Consider the following 18,957-nt stretch of genomic DNA (forward strand, 5'->3'; position numbering starts at 1 on the left):
AAACATTCGTTTTAATATTATTGTTTTCTTCGAAGTTTCTTTCTTCGAAGAATCCTACAAAGCTCGAACAACCATAGAGCGAAAAACCCAAAAGAAGCATTCACAAAGAGTGTTTACTCCGCAGTCTTTCGATTTTTTGGTGATATTTTGAACGAAGAGACGCTTATCTGGTGTCTTTGATATCGTGTTGGCGCGTCGATACAGGTAACGGTATAGTCTTTATAGGAATCTTTATTTTTCGTTTGTATTTCAAAGCACTTGTGTGAAATAATCAAAGATTTGCGTCTGAAAGGAATATCTATATATAGCTATCTATATATAGACTGCATGTATGGTTCTTTCTTGACAAACTGACAATTCACTCCTTGGTTTCGGTTTCGTATTTTCATTTTCGTTTTCCGAGTAAGAATTGCTTTTTGAAAGTCGAAGAAAGCCGTCTCGTTTTCTTATTTTATAATCTTTATTTGAATTTTCTATGTTTGATTTTTCTATTTCATTTTGTTGCGAGTTGACGTGATTCAAATTGCAATGTTGTGACCATTAGTTCCTAATTTTCGACCACGATTTTTTCGTAAATTTCTCACGCAAAAATACAGTGGAGACTCGTAGCACCGAGAAAAAATGTAGAAGATATGGACATTTATATTCGAGCGATGTGTCATAACCTGGAAGTCTGATGCCATCTTGTGATTTTAACAATGGGCAAACATCGCTCATATGCTCCAAACCCAATGCAAACAAAGTCGAACAATGATTTTTCAATCATTTACATTAAGTTACATTTAAGCACATTTAATTAGCAATGTTTGACCTAGATCTAAAATGTACATGTACAGAATCAACGCGTAGAAATGATGCACCATCTCATAGATAATGAACTGCTTCAATTGAATTGGTGGGCTCTACAGCTATACAATCATCGGCGAATTCCAATATAATCGACTGAAGTGAACATGTATGTCGAAAAATTTCAAATTAAATTTTGCTCTTGCTCAACAGCTCGGCATTCGGCAATAACGTACTATGAACATGTCATCCTAGTTCTTCCGTCTACAACGTACCTTGTTGGTTAAGTTTTTTGCTTTTTTCTAAACGATCTCGTTTATCGGTGCAAAGCAGCATGGAAAATGCGTGCATCTTTTAACTATATTTTATAAAGGGGGAATCTTCATTACCAACTAATTAACTGCATTGCATGACCGTTCAAAACCATTCAAATATAGATGTATATTTATATCGCAAAGATATGTAGCGTGCAGGACTTTTTTAAAACTGGTTGATGTCGTGATAAACTGGATTTTGCATGACAAACAACCTCGCTGTAATTGTGCGTTGCTCTTTTATATTGAAATAGAGTTTCCGGTTCTATGAATGCCTCAGTCGTGGGCGGCGTCTTTTTATTGGTTATTGTTTAAAAACTGCCGTTTATATAAGGGTATACGAGTAGCAAAGACTTTAATCTTTTAAAAAGAAACTTTGTTACTGCAATCGTCGAAGGAAGTTTTCGCAAAGCTTTATATGGTTAACGAATGTACCTTGTCGGTGACAAACACTAGTCAATATCTTCAGTCGAAGAACTTCATCATTCTCAGTTCAGGATAAATAAAGCGAAAACTTTTGTGGTGAGTTTCTAGTAGCTTTCATCAATAAAGCAGTGATCAGAAGTGAAACAAGAAGCGTCTAATGTTTTCGGGCTAGTTTAAATGATTGTCATTGACTAAGACGGGTTTTCTTTAAACGGAAAAGGATCATCTATGATCTATAAACGCGCGTGTTAGCAAATGTTAGCCTTTGAAACTGAATAGGAAGGACTCTGTGCGTTGGCCCATGAATATATATATATATATATATGTTCGTGAGTCGCGTGTTTTATAAAGAAACCTCATTTAAAGATTTATTACTGGCATGCAATTGAATAAATTTCACTGGTCATCGCATGTCTTTCATTGTAAGTTTCTATATGAATTACCGAATAAACAAACAGACCAATGATAATATAGAAATCGAGTACGTCAACCAAAATGTGCTTCTAAGTCTGTACATGTTTGTTGATTTCCAAATCAGTTTTGCGAGACAGAAACTGTTTCACGGACCTCTTTTAGCATATCAGGAGTCGAAACCTTTTTAATTACAATTCAAGTGTAATTTCTTTACGTTTAAGTGCGAACGTGCTTGTGTTTGGAGAAAGAGAATGCTTCGAACCTGGGAGCATCGTTATACACTGTTTGTAGATGTAGATCGTCCAAGTTGGTGGAGCGCCGAGTGAATAACTCTAAGGATGACTGCCGCTAAGGTTGTCAAAACACCAGGCAGCATCAACTCCTACATTAATTCTTCAGAATTCCACCAACCTGGACGATTTACGTTTACAAACATATACGTGTAGTTGAGTCGATGACATGTAAAAGGGAGATCGCTGTTGAACTTTGAAAACGTCTTATCGTACTGACTCGTGCACAGTTAATTTTTAAAATATTCCAGAAACTTCTACGTGTTGAAGGTTGCTTGAGGCTTCGTAGATGAACGAAATTTTTGTGTGTTTTTTTTTAAAGTCTCCAACTAAGCCTTTGTTAGTTTTATTGAAATCGTTGTATGTTGTTCAATGAAGAATACGATCGGTTTTAAGACGAAATCTTCAAAGTTCACAAATAGAAAAGTTTGCATCATAAGACAACATCACAAGATACAAACGAAGTTCATCTCATGACTCCATGTGTTGTGTTTGTTTTTTTCGTAGCCATAGCAGACGTGTCGAAAAGTTCAGAATGAAGAAATATTTTGTAAGTATTCATTGCTCATCGCTAAATGAACTACGAGCACTTCACGTTGCCTTTACCGAGACTTACTCTTCGACGTTCAATGATTTTCCCGTTCTTATGTTAAGTACGAAGACCTGAAGGCAATGTCATCGATCGCCAGAGAGGTCTGGATGTGCGAGCAATGCTCGGAATTCGGCTACGAAATCGAACGCCTGATGACCGAACGGGAAAGACAAAACTTCACCGAAGAAATGTATCGTAAATTACGTCAGGTGACGAAGAAATGGACTTCTTGGCATCATAAATCTTTTGGAAACGTCTCTTCTAGACAGTGAGTCTTTTCGATGAAATATTTCATTTTAAAGATAAATGCCGCAAACTTGCTGTGGCGGGAGTTGGTGAGCTCCCCTGCTCCCAAAAGCTCGATCAGTGAGCTTTAGCTTGCGATGCCTGCTCTTGTCACAAATGCCTTAATCCCAAAGTGAAGTCGATGTTTACCATCAATGACTATCATATTTGTCTAGCCACGTAAATATATATAAAGCCGGTGAATAGTCTTGACTGTTTTATGTGTTCCGCGCCCGTATAAGATGTGTTGTATTGTTTTACTATAGTCATTCCTTATTCATTGATGGAAAGTGCTGCCGACAGCAAGAGTTGCAATAGAATACTTTAGCTTTTCTACTAATACATTCGATTGAACAAAAGATATGAAATGCCTTAACCGTGTTGGTCATTGCCTTACTTTTGCGATGATTTTGCTGGTCGCCGTTTTCAACAACTTGGCAATTTGTAACCTGCATATCCCTCCCCCCTTCCCCCTCACGGCTCCCTATTTAAATGCTTCAAAAAAGCCACGGGAAGAACAAACCTCTGGCATGTTTGAAAGTTCTTTGATAAAAAAACTTTGCGTAGGCTTTTTGTTTTTTCAATTGGCTTACGTATTCCATTCTCCCCGTTACAGGTCTGTAGCGGAACTTTTGGCATGGGAGCGAAGTACAACATTACTCGTCAGTCCTGTTATCAAAACAAGAAATAACGCAGGATCTCAAAACGTACTGGAGCGATTTCAGGAACTCTGTCGGGACCTTGACGGACTTCAACAGAATTTCACAAGCGATATATTGGATCCGATGTGCGATTTTTTTTGGCCCTCGACACAAAATGTGAAACTAGATCGCGTTGTTGAGAGTCTCAAGACACTTCTTTCTCGATGGAAAAGCTTACTTGCTCCTGGTTGTATCGACCAATCACTTCTCTCCGAGTCGAGTTCAAAGCACCTACACACGTTCACATTGAGAGGGCGTATTTATGATTTTGATGCCGTCATTCGACTCGTTCCAGATCTCCTCGAGAAGGCCAACCTCGCATTAAATGTCGTTCGACAATGGCGTATTATACATAAGGTAAATCTAAACTTTGTGGTTCGATACACGGAAATCTATTGACGTTCAGAAACAAAATTAAAGTGTAGGTTTTGTGAAATAGACAAACCTTACATTGACATGGATTGAAATTCAGTAAAAGCATTCAATTCGTTGACCTATCATTTCATAGAAATGGCTTACCAAATGAAATTCTTTCACGCATGTCAAAACCAAAACAGAATTCTTTCATCTCAATTTTAGGAGATTTGCGTGTCGAGGCAGAAAAGCTTTTCGCTTTCTCCTCCTTCGACGGGTCGCTCGAAGTCAGGGTCATTTGGAGAGCTCGAGAAACGTTCGAACGAAGACGAGCTTCGCTGCAGCAGCCTGAAAAAGGACATAGAAACCTACCGGGAAAAATATGAACAGTTGCAAAAAGATCTGAACGAGCACTTCAAGTTGTGTGAGCAATTGGAGGATGAAGTAAACAAAGCCGAGATGAATTGTAATATGGCTAAACAACGCTTTGACGAGGCAAAGAATGATTCTCGCAAAGAGCAATGTATAGAAGCCTTAAAACAGGACTTCAATAGATCGAAAGTCAAGTTCACAACACAACGTATTAAGCTGGTAAACGCCCGTAAGCGCTCGGTTACCCTTTCGGATAAACTCGTAAAAACTCGTAAGGAATACGAAACGCTTAAATTGGAAGGTGAAATCTCGCAAAATAAATCGCAGGCGGTCCGAAAGCAACTCGAGTATTTCCGTAAGAATATCAAAATTCAAGCGGGCATGGTTGATAGCCTGCAGCAGCAATGTTATGCGTTGAAGAAGGAGTTGGACTCCTCAAAAGCGGGCTGTGAGAAGGTCACTCAAAGCCTGACCGACGCTCAGACAAAATGCGACAGACTGGAAGAGAAGTTGCGTCTCAAGGAAAGCGAATGCTTCAAAATGAAAAACGATCTTAATAGCGCTTTGCAGCGAGAGCAATTAGTTCGCGAAGAAAATATCAAACTCAAGACACTTAAGAAAGGTGAGCAGTTTATGTAATCTATCGTATTGAAAATGGAGCGGCGCAATGCATTGTGGTTAAGTGATAGGTTTGTCTATCTGTCCTGCTCAGCCTGCTATTGGGGTGAGTGAGTTATATGCACCTGGATTGCTCTAACCTCACTGTAACTTGACAAATATTTTTTTAGGAATTTTTACGAACAGAAAGACCCCGTTACCACTGGAGAGATGACAAGAAACTTTGTAGCTCACCTCTCTCCTTCAAGATGGAATAGGTGGGTACCTTTGCCAAATTCAATTCATTGTTAGTTCGAAGCGAAAGGAGCAGAATGGAAAGAGAATATTTTCACTCCGAAATAAACACGACAGAACACTTGCAGTATTTCTGGAAAATGGAGTCAAAATCCCGAGTAGACGACGGTCAGCGACGCATTACGAGAATATTGGCAAAATGTGACATTCTTAACATCTAATTTATTGTGGGACAAACATCGCATAATACTAGTATTACAATTTGCTTCATTGTAAGAAGTCAGTGAAATAATATTACAATTTGAATAATATGTAAATAATTGTATATTTGTATTTGTAAGTATACTATCTTATCAACTGGAACATTAACAACCTTCACCTCAGTATTGGCGTTTTTATGACAAATTTTTGAAAAAGAGCTGGGGTTTTAAGATAGAAGTCTATTATCTAGGCACGCGCATTTCAAAACCAACGAAAAACACGGAAATGCTCGGCAGCATTACAAACACTCGTGTATACATTTGGCACTTCATCTCGGCAGGGTCTCTGAGTCCTATGGAGAAGAACTAAGAAATCTCTTAATGAAAAAACACGCTTACATTTTATGGAGAACCTCCCGCAGAAAATCCTATTTTGATTCTTTACGAGCTATCAAACGGATCGCAATGTTTGTCAAATCCCATACACGAAGTGGAATTACTGAATAAAAATACGAAGCGTGTTTCTCGGCTTCGTACATGCTAACATTTAGCAAAAATGGAACGGCCTTCGCTGAAACGCCAAGGAAAGATATCGATCGTGTTGTTCATCTTCGAAATATTCATACTAACAATGTACGTCGTGTTTATTGACTATGGAGATGAACTTTTACCTGTTGAGACGTCGGACCCGAAACACGAACTCGGTAAAGATTCCATCCCCATTAACGGTATGTCAGTGTTCAAACAACGAGATATTTTGTAGCAGTTCGAAGGCACATAATCCTTCTGCGATATGATTTAAGCCAGTTTAACTACCCAAGCATGAAATGCATATGCTTGTTAAAGTCGCTTTTTTGCATGTGCAGTTACAATAACAGAAGCCGAACACTTTAGTGTAAATTGTGTTTCTTAATTGGAAGCGATAAGGCTGCTTCGGTAATAGAAATGGTGACGATATTAAGCGGCTGTTTCCTTGAACCCATTTAATCGTCGAATGATTTTTGTAGATGAAACGATACGATTTTTACCGTTCGACAACGTGACATCGACTGTTCAAAAATTACATTCAACAGTTTGTTTCAATGTAAAATTTCTATAGGTACAAGTATCCGCGAGCATTGAAAATTTTGGAATTTATACGGCCGAAGTAACGACTCTTTTCAATGCCTCAAATTTATTTCATGCCTCAATGAATTACCTGTGGCGCACATGTAAATACCTCTAAGCTATACTCGACTTCTACCTGTCACGATCCTCTCTTCTTTCATCTTCGCTGTATCTCCCATTCCTCTTTTTCATCTTTTCCTGCTCTCCCTACTTCTCTTTTTCATTATCTTTCTCTTTCTCTTTCTCTCTCTTCCTGCTCCCTCTCAGTGCTCCTTCTGTCTCTTTGTCTCTCTCTCTTGCTGCTCCCTCTCTCTCTTTTCCTTCTCTCTCTGTCCCTCATTTCTTATTCTCTCTCTTTCTCTCTAAAGCTTTCCTCTCTGTTTGATTGAGTGATGGGATTTGTCTTATAAGTATGGAAAAGGGTGGGGGTGGGGTAGGCATCTTCCTTCCGTTACTTAGAAATTTTTTCATAAGACAATTGCAGCATGACTTGATCGAGAATGGTATCATATTATAGACTTTTTTAATTCAATCTCGACAATACGTACGAGACCACACTTATACCATGCGCTGTGAATGTTTAGCCTTCGAAGACATGCATTTGATGGTGTTTGTGGGCTACGGTTTTCTCTTCATCTTTCTCAAGAGGTATGGCTTCAGTGGCCTGGGTTTTAACTTTATCATCGGCACTGTCGCTATTCAATGGTCCGTCGTCACCGAAGGATTTTTTAAACTCAAAGATTCCAAGCTACAGCTGACTGGCGAAAGGTATAATGATTTAATGATTCACTTCCAATGGCGTAGATAAATCGTTTATCACGGGGGGGAGGGAGAGGTTGTACATGCAAATCGTAGTTCATTGAATGCAAATGATTTCAAATGGTAGAACATGCATATTTAAATTTGCCGCGAAATATTCACAGCAGAATATGCCTATAGGAATATGTACCCCCCCTTCAATTATTAAGTTTTTTACGCCATTTTCACTTCCACGTGTACGTATGGAACTTCATCCTAGGTTTGATCGAATAAATTTGAAGAATAACTGGACGATATTGCTATTCAATAAAAATGAAAGCTTGACTTTGTTGTAAATGAAACTTTTCTGAAGAAAAAAAAACAGATGGAAAAAACCTTAACATCTTTCACAAAAGGTTTAGTGCAATTGCTATACAAAGACAATCGATTATTTGCGTGGGCGATGAGGAGGGGAGGGTGATTCACTGCCCACACGCCTTGTCGACATTGATTTCTACCCTTTTCTAACCGGGCAACTACTTAGCTATCACGCAAGCGCAACATATTGATCATTGTATGTTAAATACCTTTCAATTTGTTCAGCATTGTGAAAGCAGAGTTCGCCACTGCGACGGTTCTCGTCACGCTTGGTGTTATACTTGGCAAGGTCAACCCTATACAGTTGATTCTTGTCACAATGGCAGAGGTCTTCATGTATTCCGTTAATCGATTTGTGTGCGAACATATTTTGGAGGCAGTGGATCCAGGAGGGGCGATCTACGTTCATTTGTTTGGAGCTGTGTTTGGCTTGGGTGTAGCAAGGATGATTTACAACCCTCGTTCGGTGGCACACGACGAGGAAGTATCTTCATATCATTCTGACCTTTTCTCCATGCTTGGTATGTGTAACTTTTCTGGTATTATCCTTCAGATAAAACTTTTCCTAGTTTATGTTTTTATGTATTTTAAAGACTGGTCTTAATTGTTCTCTTTTGCTCATTCATCACTATACATACACTGACACACGTTATCTTAGTTTACCTCATAGTAATGTAAAGACTGTTCTTGTTCTCTGTTGTTCATTCATCACTACTTACACTGACACACGTTATCTTAGTTTATATTTTAGTTAGTGTAAAAACTGTTCTTGTTCTCCGTTGTTCATTTATCATTACCTACACTGACACACGTTATCTTAGTTTATATCATAGGTGGTGTAAAAACTGTTCTTGTTCTCTCTAGTTCATTCATCACTACCTAAACCGACATACGTTATCTTAGTTTATAATTTAGTTAATCTGACGACTGTTCTCGCTCTGTTGTTCATTTATTTCAAGTTGTGCGAGACAATGAACGATTCTTATTATCTTTTAGGAACTCTGTTTCTGTGGGTGTACTGGCCTGGATTCAATTCATCTCTTCTAGTTGGGCACATAAAGCACCGAGCAATCATCAACACCTATTTTGCCCTTGCAGCGAGTTGTGTAACCGCGTTTGCGTTCTCGGCACTTTTAACGAGGGATTCAAAATTCAGTATGGTAAGCTCTCTTCAAATTAAAGTATTGCTTAATAGAATCAATTATTCCGTTGTTTATATAGTTTTCATGCAATAATTCAAACGCTATTACTTTATAAACTGTGTGCATGTGGCTCAACTTCAGTTTATAAACCCGTGATTTTCCTTTCGAACTTTTCCTCGGACGTTTTCTATCTGAAAAAATCTATGCAAGGTTCTTGTTGAATTTTTTGAAGTCACTGGAAGATTTTTTCTTCCATAGAAAAACTTTAAAAGTTCAAACCAAGTTAATATGTTTACTGTCTTAGGTTCATATTCAAAACTCAACTTTGGCTGGTGGAGTGGCGATTGGAGCTATTTCTCACATGATTATTCATCCTTGGGGAGCAATACTTATTGGGTTCCTCGCTGGAGTGTTTTGTACGTCCGGTTATGAATATTTTCAGGTTGGTTTTTTCAATATTTGAAATAAGGTCAGTTTTAATTAAGGCGCCAAGCTTGAGTATATGAAAACTCAAGATTCAACATCAGATCTCTTTTAATGAAGACGCCCTCGTGTATAAGAATTCGAGTTGCAAAACGAGATCACTCCTGATGAACACATTATTTTACTGGGGGTGTACAAGAACTCAAGTTTTAACGTTAAATCACTCACGATGAAGAAATCAGACAGGAGTATATAAAAACTTAAGACGATGTTTTAACATCATATCACTCATGATGAAGACTTTGAACAGGACTGTATAAGAACTCAAGTTTAGACATCAGGTCGGTCCTGATGAAGACATCAGACTGGAGTACACAAAGAACGAAGTTTCAAGATCAGATCACTCCTGATAAAGACACTAGACTGGAGTAAATAAGGGCTCGAATTCCCACAACAAATTACTTCTACCGATAGCACAAGACTATCTTTTATACGAACACACTCTTACTTTTTTAACCTTTTCCAAATTCTTTTGAAGCCATGGTTGATCAGACGATTGAAGGCTCACGATACTTGTGGTGTGACAAGTTTACATGGAATTCCTGGTTTACTCTCAGCAATATGTAGCGTGATCATTGCATTCGTTGCCGGATTTTCTCAATATAAACATAGGTAATGCCGTTTGCCGCTGTACATATAGTAAACGCGTCGTATATTCAGCGCATATTTCTACAAGTCCGCGGGTTTGTTGCGGGGTTTGCGATATCCATCACAATCCAGCAAATACTCTTTCATCCAACACTTTCATCATTTAACCCTTACACAAAATATCATTGCTTACATTCTTTTGATTTTTCAGTTTATACCAGGTGTATCCTGCTCGAGCTCCTTCCCGTAACACTACTGAATACGCTCAGCTTCTTGTGCACTATCCGAATATCAGTCCAGGTCAAGGAAGATCAGCAGGTGTTCAAGGTGCCGTTCAGCTTGCTGCATCGTTTATCACTCTGGCAGTTTCAGTTGCTGGTGGCATTATTACTGGTGAGTGAGAGATCGTATAGTCGATTGCTCATAGCAGGATTAGTTTGAGCATCTGCTTGGGTAAAATTCCCGAGATTTAAATGAATAGATTACGTATGTCTTCGTATTACATAGGTTTTGTTGCTCGAAGAAAATATTTTGATCCTCTCGACGAGGAACGCTTCTACTTGGATGCTCCATATTGGGAGGTAAATCATTTATCTTCATGCTCGAAAACACCGCGGGGGATGGGTCATGGAGGCTAAGCTTGTTAAAAAAACGCTTCAAACGCAACAACTATCAAGTATCAATCAAGTTGTCAATTACCATGTATAATACGCTTTTCAAAGCAGTATTTAACAGAACTAAGTCTTTTCAGAGAAGTCGACTTTTGAAAAGTTGTCGCTTCATGTGAGACGAGGTTTGAAATGCCGTCCTTTCATAGGAGATTACATTTGAGGAGGAAACAGATTACATTTTTAAAAGTAAGACAAAAAGGTAGACACAAAGGTATACAAAAAGCTAGACACAAAGGTAGACAAAACAAAAAGATAGACAAAAAGGTAGATACAACACGCAAAGGTATACTAAAAGGTAGACACAAAGGTAAACAAAACAAAAAGATAGACAAAAAGGTAGACTAAAAGATAGACACAAAGGTAGACAAAAAGGTAGACTAAAAGGTAGACAAAAAGGTAAACACAAAGGTAGACGAATGATAAATTTGTCGAATGTCTTTTTTTAAATGGCATTTCCTATGAAATAACAACCTTTTCGAAAGTGGTCTCCTATGAAATATGGTTTTATTCGTTAACGTTCAATGGAATGTGAAAGTACTGTATAATATTTCGTTCTCAGGTACCTGATGATTATGTTGGAACTACGCCTCAGATTCTCATTTCACAAGGATTGAGTCTAACCGATGACAACATGTCTCAGGTTGACAAACCAGATCACTACAATGTGGACAAACAAGAGGAGACAGCTTCCTTGGACGAAAGTCCAAGCTAGCTTTGATTCTTTTATCACTCAGCTCTCCGAAAGAAAGGTTTTCTTTCACCTTGTGTTGACATTTTTGCATTTTTGTCGCATGATGATATGTTAAGGTATACGGTGTGTGCATTTGACAGATGGTAATAAGTGTCAATAACTTTTGAACCTCCACTCCGATTCACTCGTGAGTATTTGGTTAAACTTGTAAAATGTGTTTGTCAAATTTGAGTAAAGGACAGCAAATTTTCCAAGTGCGTCATGGATACCTGTCGCAATGTTTAAACGTAAGAATAAACGTGGAGGCAATAAATTTTCCGAAAAGGATATCTTTATCTTAAAAAGGGTAATTATCAATTTGCCGTTTGACAACATCGACGAAAGTCGATTTCAATCGCTGCTCAAAAATGTCGAATGTGTCAACGTGAAAGAAACACAAGTTGTTTTGGATAAAGGCAAACTGTCGCCCGGATTGTACATAGTTGTCGCGGGACAGGTTGAAGGCATAAGCGTGAGGGGAAGACTTGCCATACGTTTCTTCAGGCCGGCTGACTTTTTTGGCGACCTATCGACGTTTTTCTCAATACCTTCTCCCCTGACCGTCAGCGCTAAAGAAGGGTGAGTGTTTTCTTTTATTTGTCACGAGAAAACAAAGCTCTATGTTGTGTAATGCTTGCAAATATGTTATCCAGGTATATCCTAGTCCAATTACAATCTCATCCCTGTCCTTAACATGAAGTACATACTGAACATGAAGTACATACTGAACCTTGCATCTCGACATCTTTAAACTGTATGTGCAAGCTTGTAGTCTTCATTGCACCTCATGGTCTCGACTTTATATCGGATCATGTCAATGTCCCTTGCTGTTAGTCTTAGTTGATGTATATGAACTGCTTTTGCCTTGCAGTGCAGAATTGCTGTTTATCAAATCCGAAGACGTTCTCAATGTGTTGTCAGAGAAAGCTAATGTGGATTTGTTCCAATGGTTCATTAGAAGGCATGATATCAACTATCGAGTTTTCTTTTTTATCTGTTGTAATGATGCTCATCATGATGTAATTTGGACTTCCATTTCAATGCTGTTGTCCATTAATTGTTATAATAAGGAAAACTGTTGCAGGCCCCAAGAATAAAGATGTATTGTAATGTTGTTTTGGGAAAAAATGAGCTATTTTATCATAATATTGTGTTGACTTATGTCAAAGTTATCTGTCAACTTGTGGTAACAAGGAAATTAAGATGAGAACATTTGTACAAGGCCTACATTTTTCCACATCTAGGAAATATGTGGACACCGGTAAAGTTTTTAAAGACGGAGCTGTGTTGAAAGAACTTGCATATCAGGCCCTACAAGAGGTATAGAAGAAAATACTTAATGAGTTAGGTGATGTTTTGTGTAAATAGCAAGTATGTTTGTCATATATGGGCTGATATGCATTTGGTGAAGGATGGCTGTGAATATAATAACTGCAATGCAGTTTGGAGTTATTATTTAGTTGCATTCAAGAAAATTTTATTTCTCTGCTTTAATTTTTTGCGCATTTAATAAAAGCGACAAGTTTTTTTAAAATAAAAAAGGTTTCAACATCTCATGATGCCATCTTCAGTATTATAAGGAATATTATGTATGTGATGAATATATATGAGTGAATATAGTGTTAAAACGAAAAACTTGAACGTTGAGATTGGGGTTAGTTTTGTTAATGTGAAGTGCTTCTTTGATTTTGAGTGCGAATGTAGTATCTGCAGTGTCGATGATTTTAAAGCAAGAGGGTGAATAGTTAGTTTTGCATGAAGGTGATTTTAAAAGTTGTCGAAAGATATGTGAGTTTTTGTCAGTTGTGGTGTGTTCCCTGATTCTGGTGGATAAATGACGGATGGGAAGTTTCGCCAATGTATCTGGAATTACATCCGCGCAATTGAATTCATATACCACCATAGATTTAATCGAATCAGGTATAGGATCATTGAATGAGAAGTAGTTTTTGATTTGATCAATAGGACCCTCTTGTCATGTGCATTGATTAATTTATTTTAAATTTCCTTCCACGTAATCAGAGAATTGAAAGCATTTGATCTCTTACTTTTCATTTTATTTAGACACCGATGTTCTTAAATTGGAGTTCTGATTGTTTACACTTTCTCGTCGAGCAAACTTTACCAGGTCAGATGTTCAAATCAAGAAATATCCTCGTATTGAGACTCTAGCTCTTCAATTTGATAACATTGCAATACCAACTGGCAGGTGGCATTGCTTTTGCATGTTTCGCATTGCATAATCATTTTTATCACTTGCCTCATAGAAATCATTGTTTTGTTTCCATCGGGCAGTTACATCTGGCGAGAGGGAGATCACGCTCGTGAGATATTCATCCTCGTTCAAGGCACAGCAAAGATTTTCACATCAGAAAATAAAGAGCTTGTGACCATCTCTTCAACAAAGCCAGTTTCTCATTGGGCGAGGAACAGTACTTCAGGCAATCTAAAAGGATCTTCGATGTTTGGTAAACTATATTAACTGTAGCTTACATAAGTATGTTTATGTATCTTAGTTCTAGCAATTGCTTGTAGTGAAGCCAGCTGATCTTTTACTCATACAATGCCAATTTTTTTCCAAAAATTTTATTCATGACTTTAGCAAATCAATTCCATTCTACACTAAAGTATTGCGTGGTAGGAGTAAAAAACGGGGGGTGGCTTTGCCTCTGGCTATTACAATGTACAATCAAACCTTTATTTAGCAGATATTAAGTGTGCACTTCATAAAGTTGCACATTTGATCCCATCTGGGTAATTCGTAATAATGAAACCCTATCAAGCCCACACTAGTTCGTTACTTGAGGGTGTCCACATGATACAGGTTTGACTGTACTTGATATTTCCCAAACATCAAAGTAACCTTGACTTTTAGTAAATGCCGATAAACACATTGCATTTTGTTGATTGTTGTTTTCAGGTCAGAAAGTCCATGCTTGGTGTTGATCGTAAGCAGAAATCATTTAGACTATCTGTTCCACAGTGATATTCAGGTAATTTTGTTGTCAAAGTCATTTAGACATCCAACCCAAGAATGCAATATAAAACATTTGTTGGATTGAAAATTTTATGCATTGTTTAAATTACATCATTACAATGCACCAATGTTAGGCTAACCTTGACTTTTTTTGCAAAATCCTTCTATGCAGTTTGAATATCATACAGATATGGCATTATTTATAGGAATTTTTTGGTTTGTTCTCCCTTAACATTTTATTTCCATCGTATCTCTCTTATGTGGGAAGGTTTTATACAAACATATGAATTTGAAGCATCCACCAATTATACCATTTTTCATATTTTATTACCACAGTGCAATGAAGAACTAGCACTTTACGACCTTCTTTCTCATCGGTGGGAAAGTCTGTTCACACAAAGAAATAAATCTCTGTATTCCAAGTACCTCGGACAGCTTGACTTGGAAGTCACGAGCATTGTGAGTACTGTATGGAGTTTTGTAGATATTTACTAAATACACTGCTAGTCCATCATTGCCAGCTTTAATTGCTGAAAATATCATACAAAGTATCAGCATTTGTACATTGGCAAAAATTGTACAAAAATGATGACTTCATATTTGCAGAAAATGTGGCAAGCATTGGTGAAATGTGGAATGGAAGTCCCATTTCAAGCTGGATTCTTTCACATGTTGTTTCTGTTGGCTCATGCCTCCGAAGTTGATGTGGGGGAAGGAATTTTGGTTGCAAGTGAACTTAGTAAGTTCCTGTGAAGCAATTGTTGATTATAAGGCAATAGTTTTTTGTTGAGGCCTTCATACAAACAACCTGTGCTGAGCAAGTTGGTGAACATCTCAACCCCCTAGACAATTTTTAATTCTCTGCTTCCTGCATCTGCTTAGCTGTAAAAAGCTGAACATCCGAGCTCATAACCATTAAAGTAATCTTTGGCCGAATTCCAAAGCTCAATATTTTTCATTATTCTATGCAAACTTAAGGACAATTAAGCAAGGTGTCCGGTGCAATCCCTTCTAAGTATCCTATCCTTCAATCTTGTGCAAAATAACTTTTTCTTCTATTCTTTTACTGACTATAGATGACGTAGCTGTGCTCATCATTAAAGGGAGAGGGGAAATTACATTGGCTAACCAGAGATTAGAAACTATTGAGACATCTGAATTATACTGTATGTTGTAACAGAGATCGCAAATTGAAGTGCATGCTTCATTAAACATCATGAATTTTGTTATGCCTTTCTTTCCCCAGACTCCTTGTTTATAAATTCAAAAAGCCAAGTTGCATGTACAGTTTCTTTTAGTTAAGTTTCAATTTGGTCAGAGAGCTGTAGTTTTCAATGTATGACATCTTGAATTACACATAACAAGTTGGAAATTTGAGGTCTTCATCCTATCAGAACTTGGATAAGGCTTATCTACCCACGATTACAAGTACATCAAAAAGGATCACTAGTTTTCAACAAAGACTTCAAAAAAATTTTTTGTTCGTGTTTGAATGTTGAATCATGATGCACTTCCAATTACATTTATAGTACCAAAGAATGATTGCAGCTATGGTGATGAGCACTGGTTCAAAGCAGTCGAGCCAACAGTGGTTTTAAAGATCCCCTATGCAGTCATCAGAAGTGCCCAAGAACAATATCCACGTTATGATGTATTTTAGAACATCAAGGTAGCAGCAGAACTCATGGAAGGTTTTGTTTATGTAAGTTGAGACTAATTATTTAGCATGGTTTTTGTTAGATTACAGAAAACTTTGTAAGACTCTTTGTTCTATAAGCAATGAGCTTGCAAGAAATGTGTTCACATTCTTCTTGAAGTGTACTTTAATACAATTTATTTAGCATACATATACAATGTACAGTTTGTTGTTTAATACTTGAACATATTTAAATAAGTACAAATAACCGTAGCCTGAGTGTTCATCTATGTTTGGATTTACTATAATGCAAGATCATGCATTTTTCACCCCCCCTACATATATAGTGTTTATAAAAACCCAAAAACATAGCTTTTGGGGGTGCTGAAATAAGTTCTTAAAAATCAAATATTTGAAACAGCTTTTTGCAAGTGACTTAGTAAACTTAAACCCAACAAAATAGCGTTTTGTACACAGCTGCAACAAGGACGGTGGCAGATTGATAATTGGGGGGGGGGGTGTCAGTGTGGCATGAATTTTCATGTATGTATGTTCTACTTTGCTGGTTTCTGATGAAGGCAATTGTTTTTGTGCTCAACGAGCTGCCCGCCCCCTGCAATTATCAATCTGCCGCCATCCCTTTGTAAATGAATTCATAACAAAACTTAACCTATTTTTCATAAGTTCATTAATAAATTCGTAACAAAACTTCATGAATTGACTAATGTCAATGCATTTATGGATTCCACTCGGTGTCTTGCTGAAGTCTTAAAAAAACTCTAATACGAATTTTCATGATTTTCTTATCAAATTTCTGGCATGACTGTCATATTAATCATCTTTCTATCGGAGTTTTCTTTTCTTGTCACTTTGATTTAGATGATCATCATAATTGGACTTTACGTCTGACATGTTCTCATTTTCATCCTCCTCGATCACTTCAATCAGCGATTCCAATTGAAGCAATCTTGCTTCATGAGATTTCACAGTTTCATTAAGAGATATCATCATAGAATATGCCTACAAGAAAATGATGTACACATTGAAGTGAAAGCTTGTGTCATTACTATAAAAGTAAATTACCATTAGGTGAAGTGTTCAGTGCCGTAGCTAGAACACTAATTGGGGCAGTGAATATCAACATAATCAGTTGTGCCTGACTGATTTCTTTTGAAAGCCAAATAACTTTCGTAAGAAGTCAGTCAGGCACAACTGAATATAAGAATATAAAACCCCCCTTAATTCCTTTTTAATCTACCCACCATCATTTCAGGGTTAGTTTCATCAACTTTGACTTTTTTATTGGAGCAAACTCCAAGTTCATAGGTCTTGATTTTATTCCAATCCAATGTATAAAGATCCCTTGTAGGAAAAATGTAAGTAATGAAACCTTGACACTTAACAATTCAGTTTTGAATTTAAATGAAGATATGATCTTCGCACTTTGCTGGACAATTTAAGCAATTGTCTCATGAACCTGAAAAATTCAGGTGACTCAACAGGATTATATAATTTTACAATAACATCTGCACTTCAGGGTGTCTCAAGAAAACTGCAAACGTTACCATGAGCACAATAGATGACTCGCCTTGTTTACATTTTGCTGGTAGGCAGATAAATCCCACAGGAGATAAGGCATTGTCGCCGGCATTGTCTAAAAGCACTCTGCCTGCCAGTAAACGTAAACAAGGCAAGTCACCTATTGCATAAAATTCACCAATCAAATAAGATCTCAAGTTAATATGTACACTTGCCTTAAACTGTCGAGTGCTTTTGGTGTCGAGTTGTACATTTTGCCAATGGGTTGCTCGCAGTGTTTGCATTCCAGGATATAATATGAACTGAAATATAAAAATGACAATTGGTGCTTATGAACAGACTTGCAGCATCACAACAGACTACAGACTTTGTAGTGTGCACCTGAGATCTTAAGGGTGCAATTTGAGAAACCCGGGCTTTTATGTGTGCACATTTCAAATCTTGTGTGCACAGTTTACAAACTTTCCCATCTCAGTGTGGGCATTGTCAAGCCATGTGTTCGGTTTGAACAAACTGTTTCTCCACCTCTCAAGCTTTAAAGTTTGTTTTGTGGAAAGGAATCTTTGCAGTTTTTCAACTGCATTTAAAAAAGAATTTTTGTTTACACCTGCCTGCACAAACCTTCCTTGCAGTAAACTTTTAGCGTAGTAAATGGTAGTTTTGACTATGGCCGTGGACTGGAAACTTTTTCATTCATATTGTCCTACACTAATGGACTGATTTTAACATTTTCATAAATATGCAGGCTGAAAATGCATTAAAAACTCTGTGTCCAGTAATTGTTCTGGTCGTTCCCATCTTTTAAACTTGTTACATATGGCAGTAAATAATTACCTTCCTAAATCATCTCCTTTCGTCGACATTTCATACTTGTCTGTTACAAATACGCATTCCGTCGTCGCTGGTAGAGAGAGAAATACACTGTGCATGACCACAACATGAGTTATAAAACCTTCGTCCAACAATGAACCAACCGCGTGTTCTAACTTTTCTAGCTTATAAATACATTACAATTTACAACACAAAGGCCATGCTTAACACACCCACCAAACATGGACACGCTTTTCAAATTCTTGTTCATCTTTGCCATATTTAAACTATCTCCCATTATATTTCGACATGACATGCAATAGAATACGTAGGTTTTTTGTAATGGTTTGTTTCGATGGTCTTGGTCTTTGTTCTTTTAGCAGTTTCCATTATCAATTGCCAGTATTATCACAGAATAGAGACATATACCTGTGGTATTGTATACCGGTAGTCTGGTGTAGTATTGGGACACCGGACAATGTGCGAGGCCAGCGGTATTTGGCGGTATTGGTTGGTATTTGTGATCACCGTGGTGATAAGTGGTGATGACCACATAATTAGTAATTGTTTTT

General features: G+C 37.5%; 4 protein-coding genes across 6 annotated transcripts; 3 read left to right on the forward strand and 1 right to left on the reverse strand.

Annotated features, from left to right (window-relative positions):
• Nucleotides 1-7: 7 nt before the first annotated feature.
• LOC124440905 lies at nucleotides 8-5,772 on the forward strand. 3 transcript variants are annotated; one of them, XM_046991328.1, is made up of 6 exons: nucleotides 8-204; nucleotides 2,738-2,780; nucleotides 2,885-3,090; nucleotides 3,724-4,165; nucleotides 4,388-5,156; nucleotides 5,323-5,772. In XM_046991328.1, exons 2-6 carry the CDS (start codon nucleotides 2,766-2,768, stop codon nucleotides 5,364-5,366), a joined length of 1,476 nt encoding a protein of 491 aa, XP_046847284.1. In that variant the 5' UTR covers nucleotides 8-204; nucleotides 2,738-2,765; the 3' UTR covers nucleotides 5,367-5,772. The 3 variants fall into 3 exon arrangements, with proteins under 3 accessions (XP_046847284.1, XP_046847283.1, XP_046847282.1); XM_046991327.1 differs by lacking the exon at nucleotides 8-204 and adding an exon at nucleotides 1,224-1,622; XM_046991326.1 differs by lacking the exon at nucleotides 8-204 and having other exon boundaries at nucleotides 2,579-2,780.
• Nucleotides 5,773-5,836: 64 nt separating this feature from the next.
• Nucleotides 5,837-11,638, forward strand: LOC124440906 (ammonium transporter Rh type A-like). Its single transcript, XM_046991329.1, has 9 exons — nucleotides 5,837-6,314; nucleotides 7,278-7,461; nucleotides 8,035-8,330; nucleotides 8,806-8,969; nucleotides 9,256-9,393; nucleotides 9,913-10,046; nucleotides 10,234-10,415; nucleotides 10,530-10,603; nucleotides 11,253-11,638. Exons 1-9 carry the CDS (start codon nucleotides 6,143-6,145, stop codon nucleotides 11,403-11,405), a joined length of 1,497 nt encoding a protein of 498 aa, XP_046847285.1. The 5' UTR covers nucleotides 5,837-6,142; the 3' UTR covers nucleotides 11,406-11,638.
• Nucleotides 11,639-11,643: 5 nt separating this feature from the next.
• Nucleotides 11,644-16,309, forward strand: LOC124440909. Its single transcript, XM_046991333.1, has 10 exons — nucleotides 11,644-12,002; nucleotides 12,295-12,384; nucleotides 12,668-12,743; nucleotides 13,488-13,551; nucleotides 13,691-13,891; nucleotides 14,344-14,416; nucleotides 14,737-14,859; nucleotides 15,007-15,139; nucleotides 15,477-15,566; nucleotides 15,930-16,309. The coding sequence occupies exons 1-6, from the start codon at nucleotides 11,662-11,664 to the stop codon at nucleotides 14,367-14,369; spliced, it is 798 nt and encodes a 265-aa protein (XP_046847289.1). The 5' UTR covers nucleotides 11,644-11,661; the 3' UTR covers nucleotides 14,370-14,416; nucleotides 14,737-14,859; nucleotides 15,007-15,139; nucleotides 15,477-15,566; nucleotides 15,930-16,309.
• On the reverse strand, nucleotides 16,209-18,848 carry LOC124440910 (kinetochore protein mis18-like). The gene is made up of 5 exons (XM_046991334.1): nucleotides 18,623-18,848; nucleotides 18,410-18,476; nucleotides 17,791-17,877; nucleotides 17,299-17,398; nucleotides 16,209-17,056 (listed from the first exon to the last, which is right to left on the reverse strand). The coding sequence occupies exons 1-5, from the start codon at nucleotides 18,699-18,701 to the stop codon at nucleotides 16,880-16,882; spliced, it is 510 nt and encodes a 169-aa protein (XP_046847290.1). The 5' UTR covers nucleotides 18,702-18,848; the 3' UTR covers nucleotides 16,209-16,879.
• Nucleotides 18,849-18,957: the final 109 nt, after the last annotated feature.

Source organism: Xenia sp. Carnegie-2017, unplaced genomic scaffold (assembly GCF_021976095.1).
Source record: "Xenia sp. Carnegie-2017 unplaced genomic scaffold, XeniaSp_v1 HiC_scaffold_20, whole genome shotgun sequence".
Lineage (NCBI taxonomy): Eukaryota > Metazoa > Cnidaria > Anthozoa > Malacalcyonacea > Xeniidae > Xenia > Xenia sp. Carnegie-2017.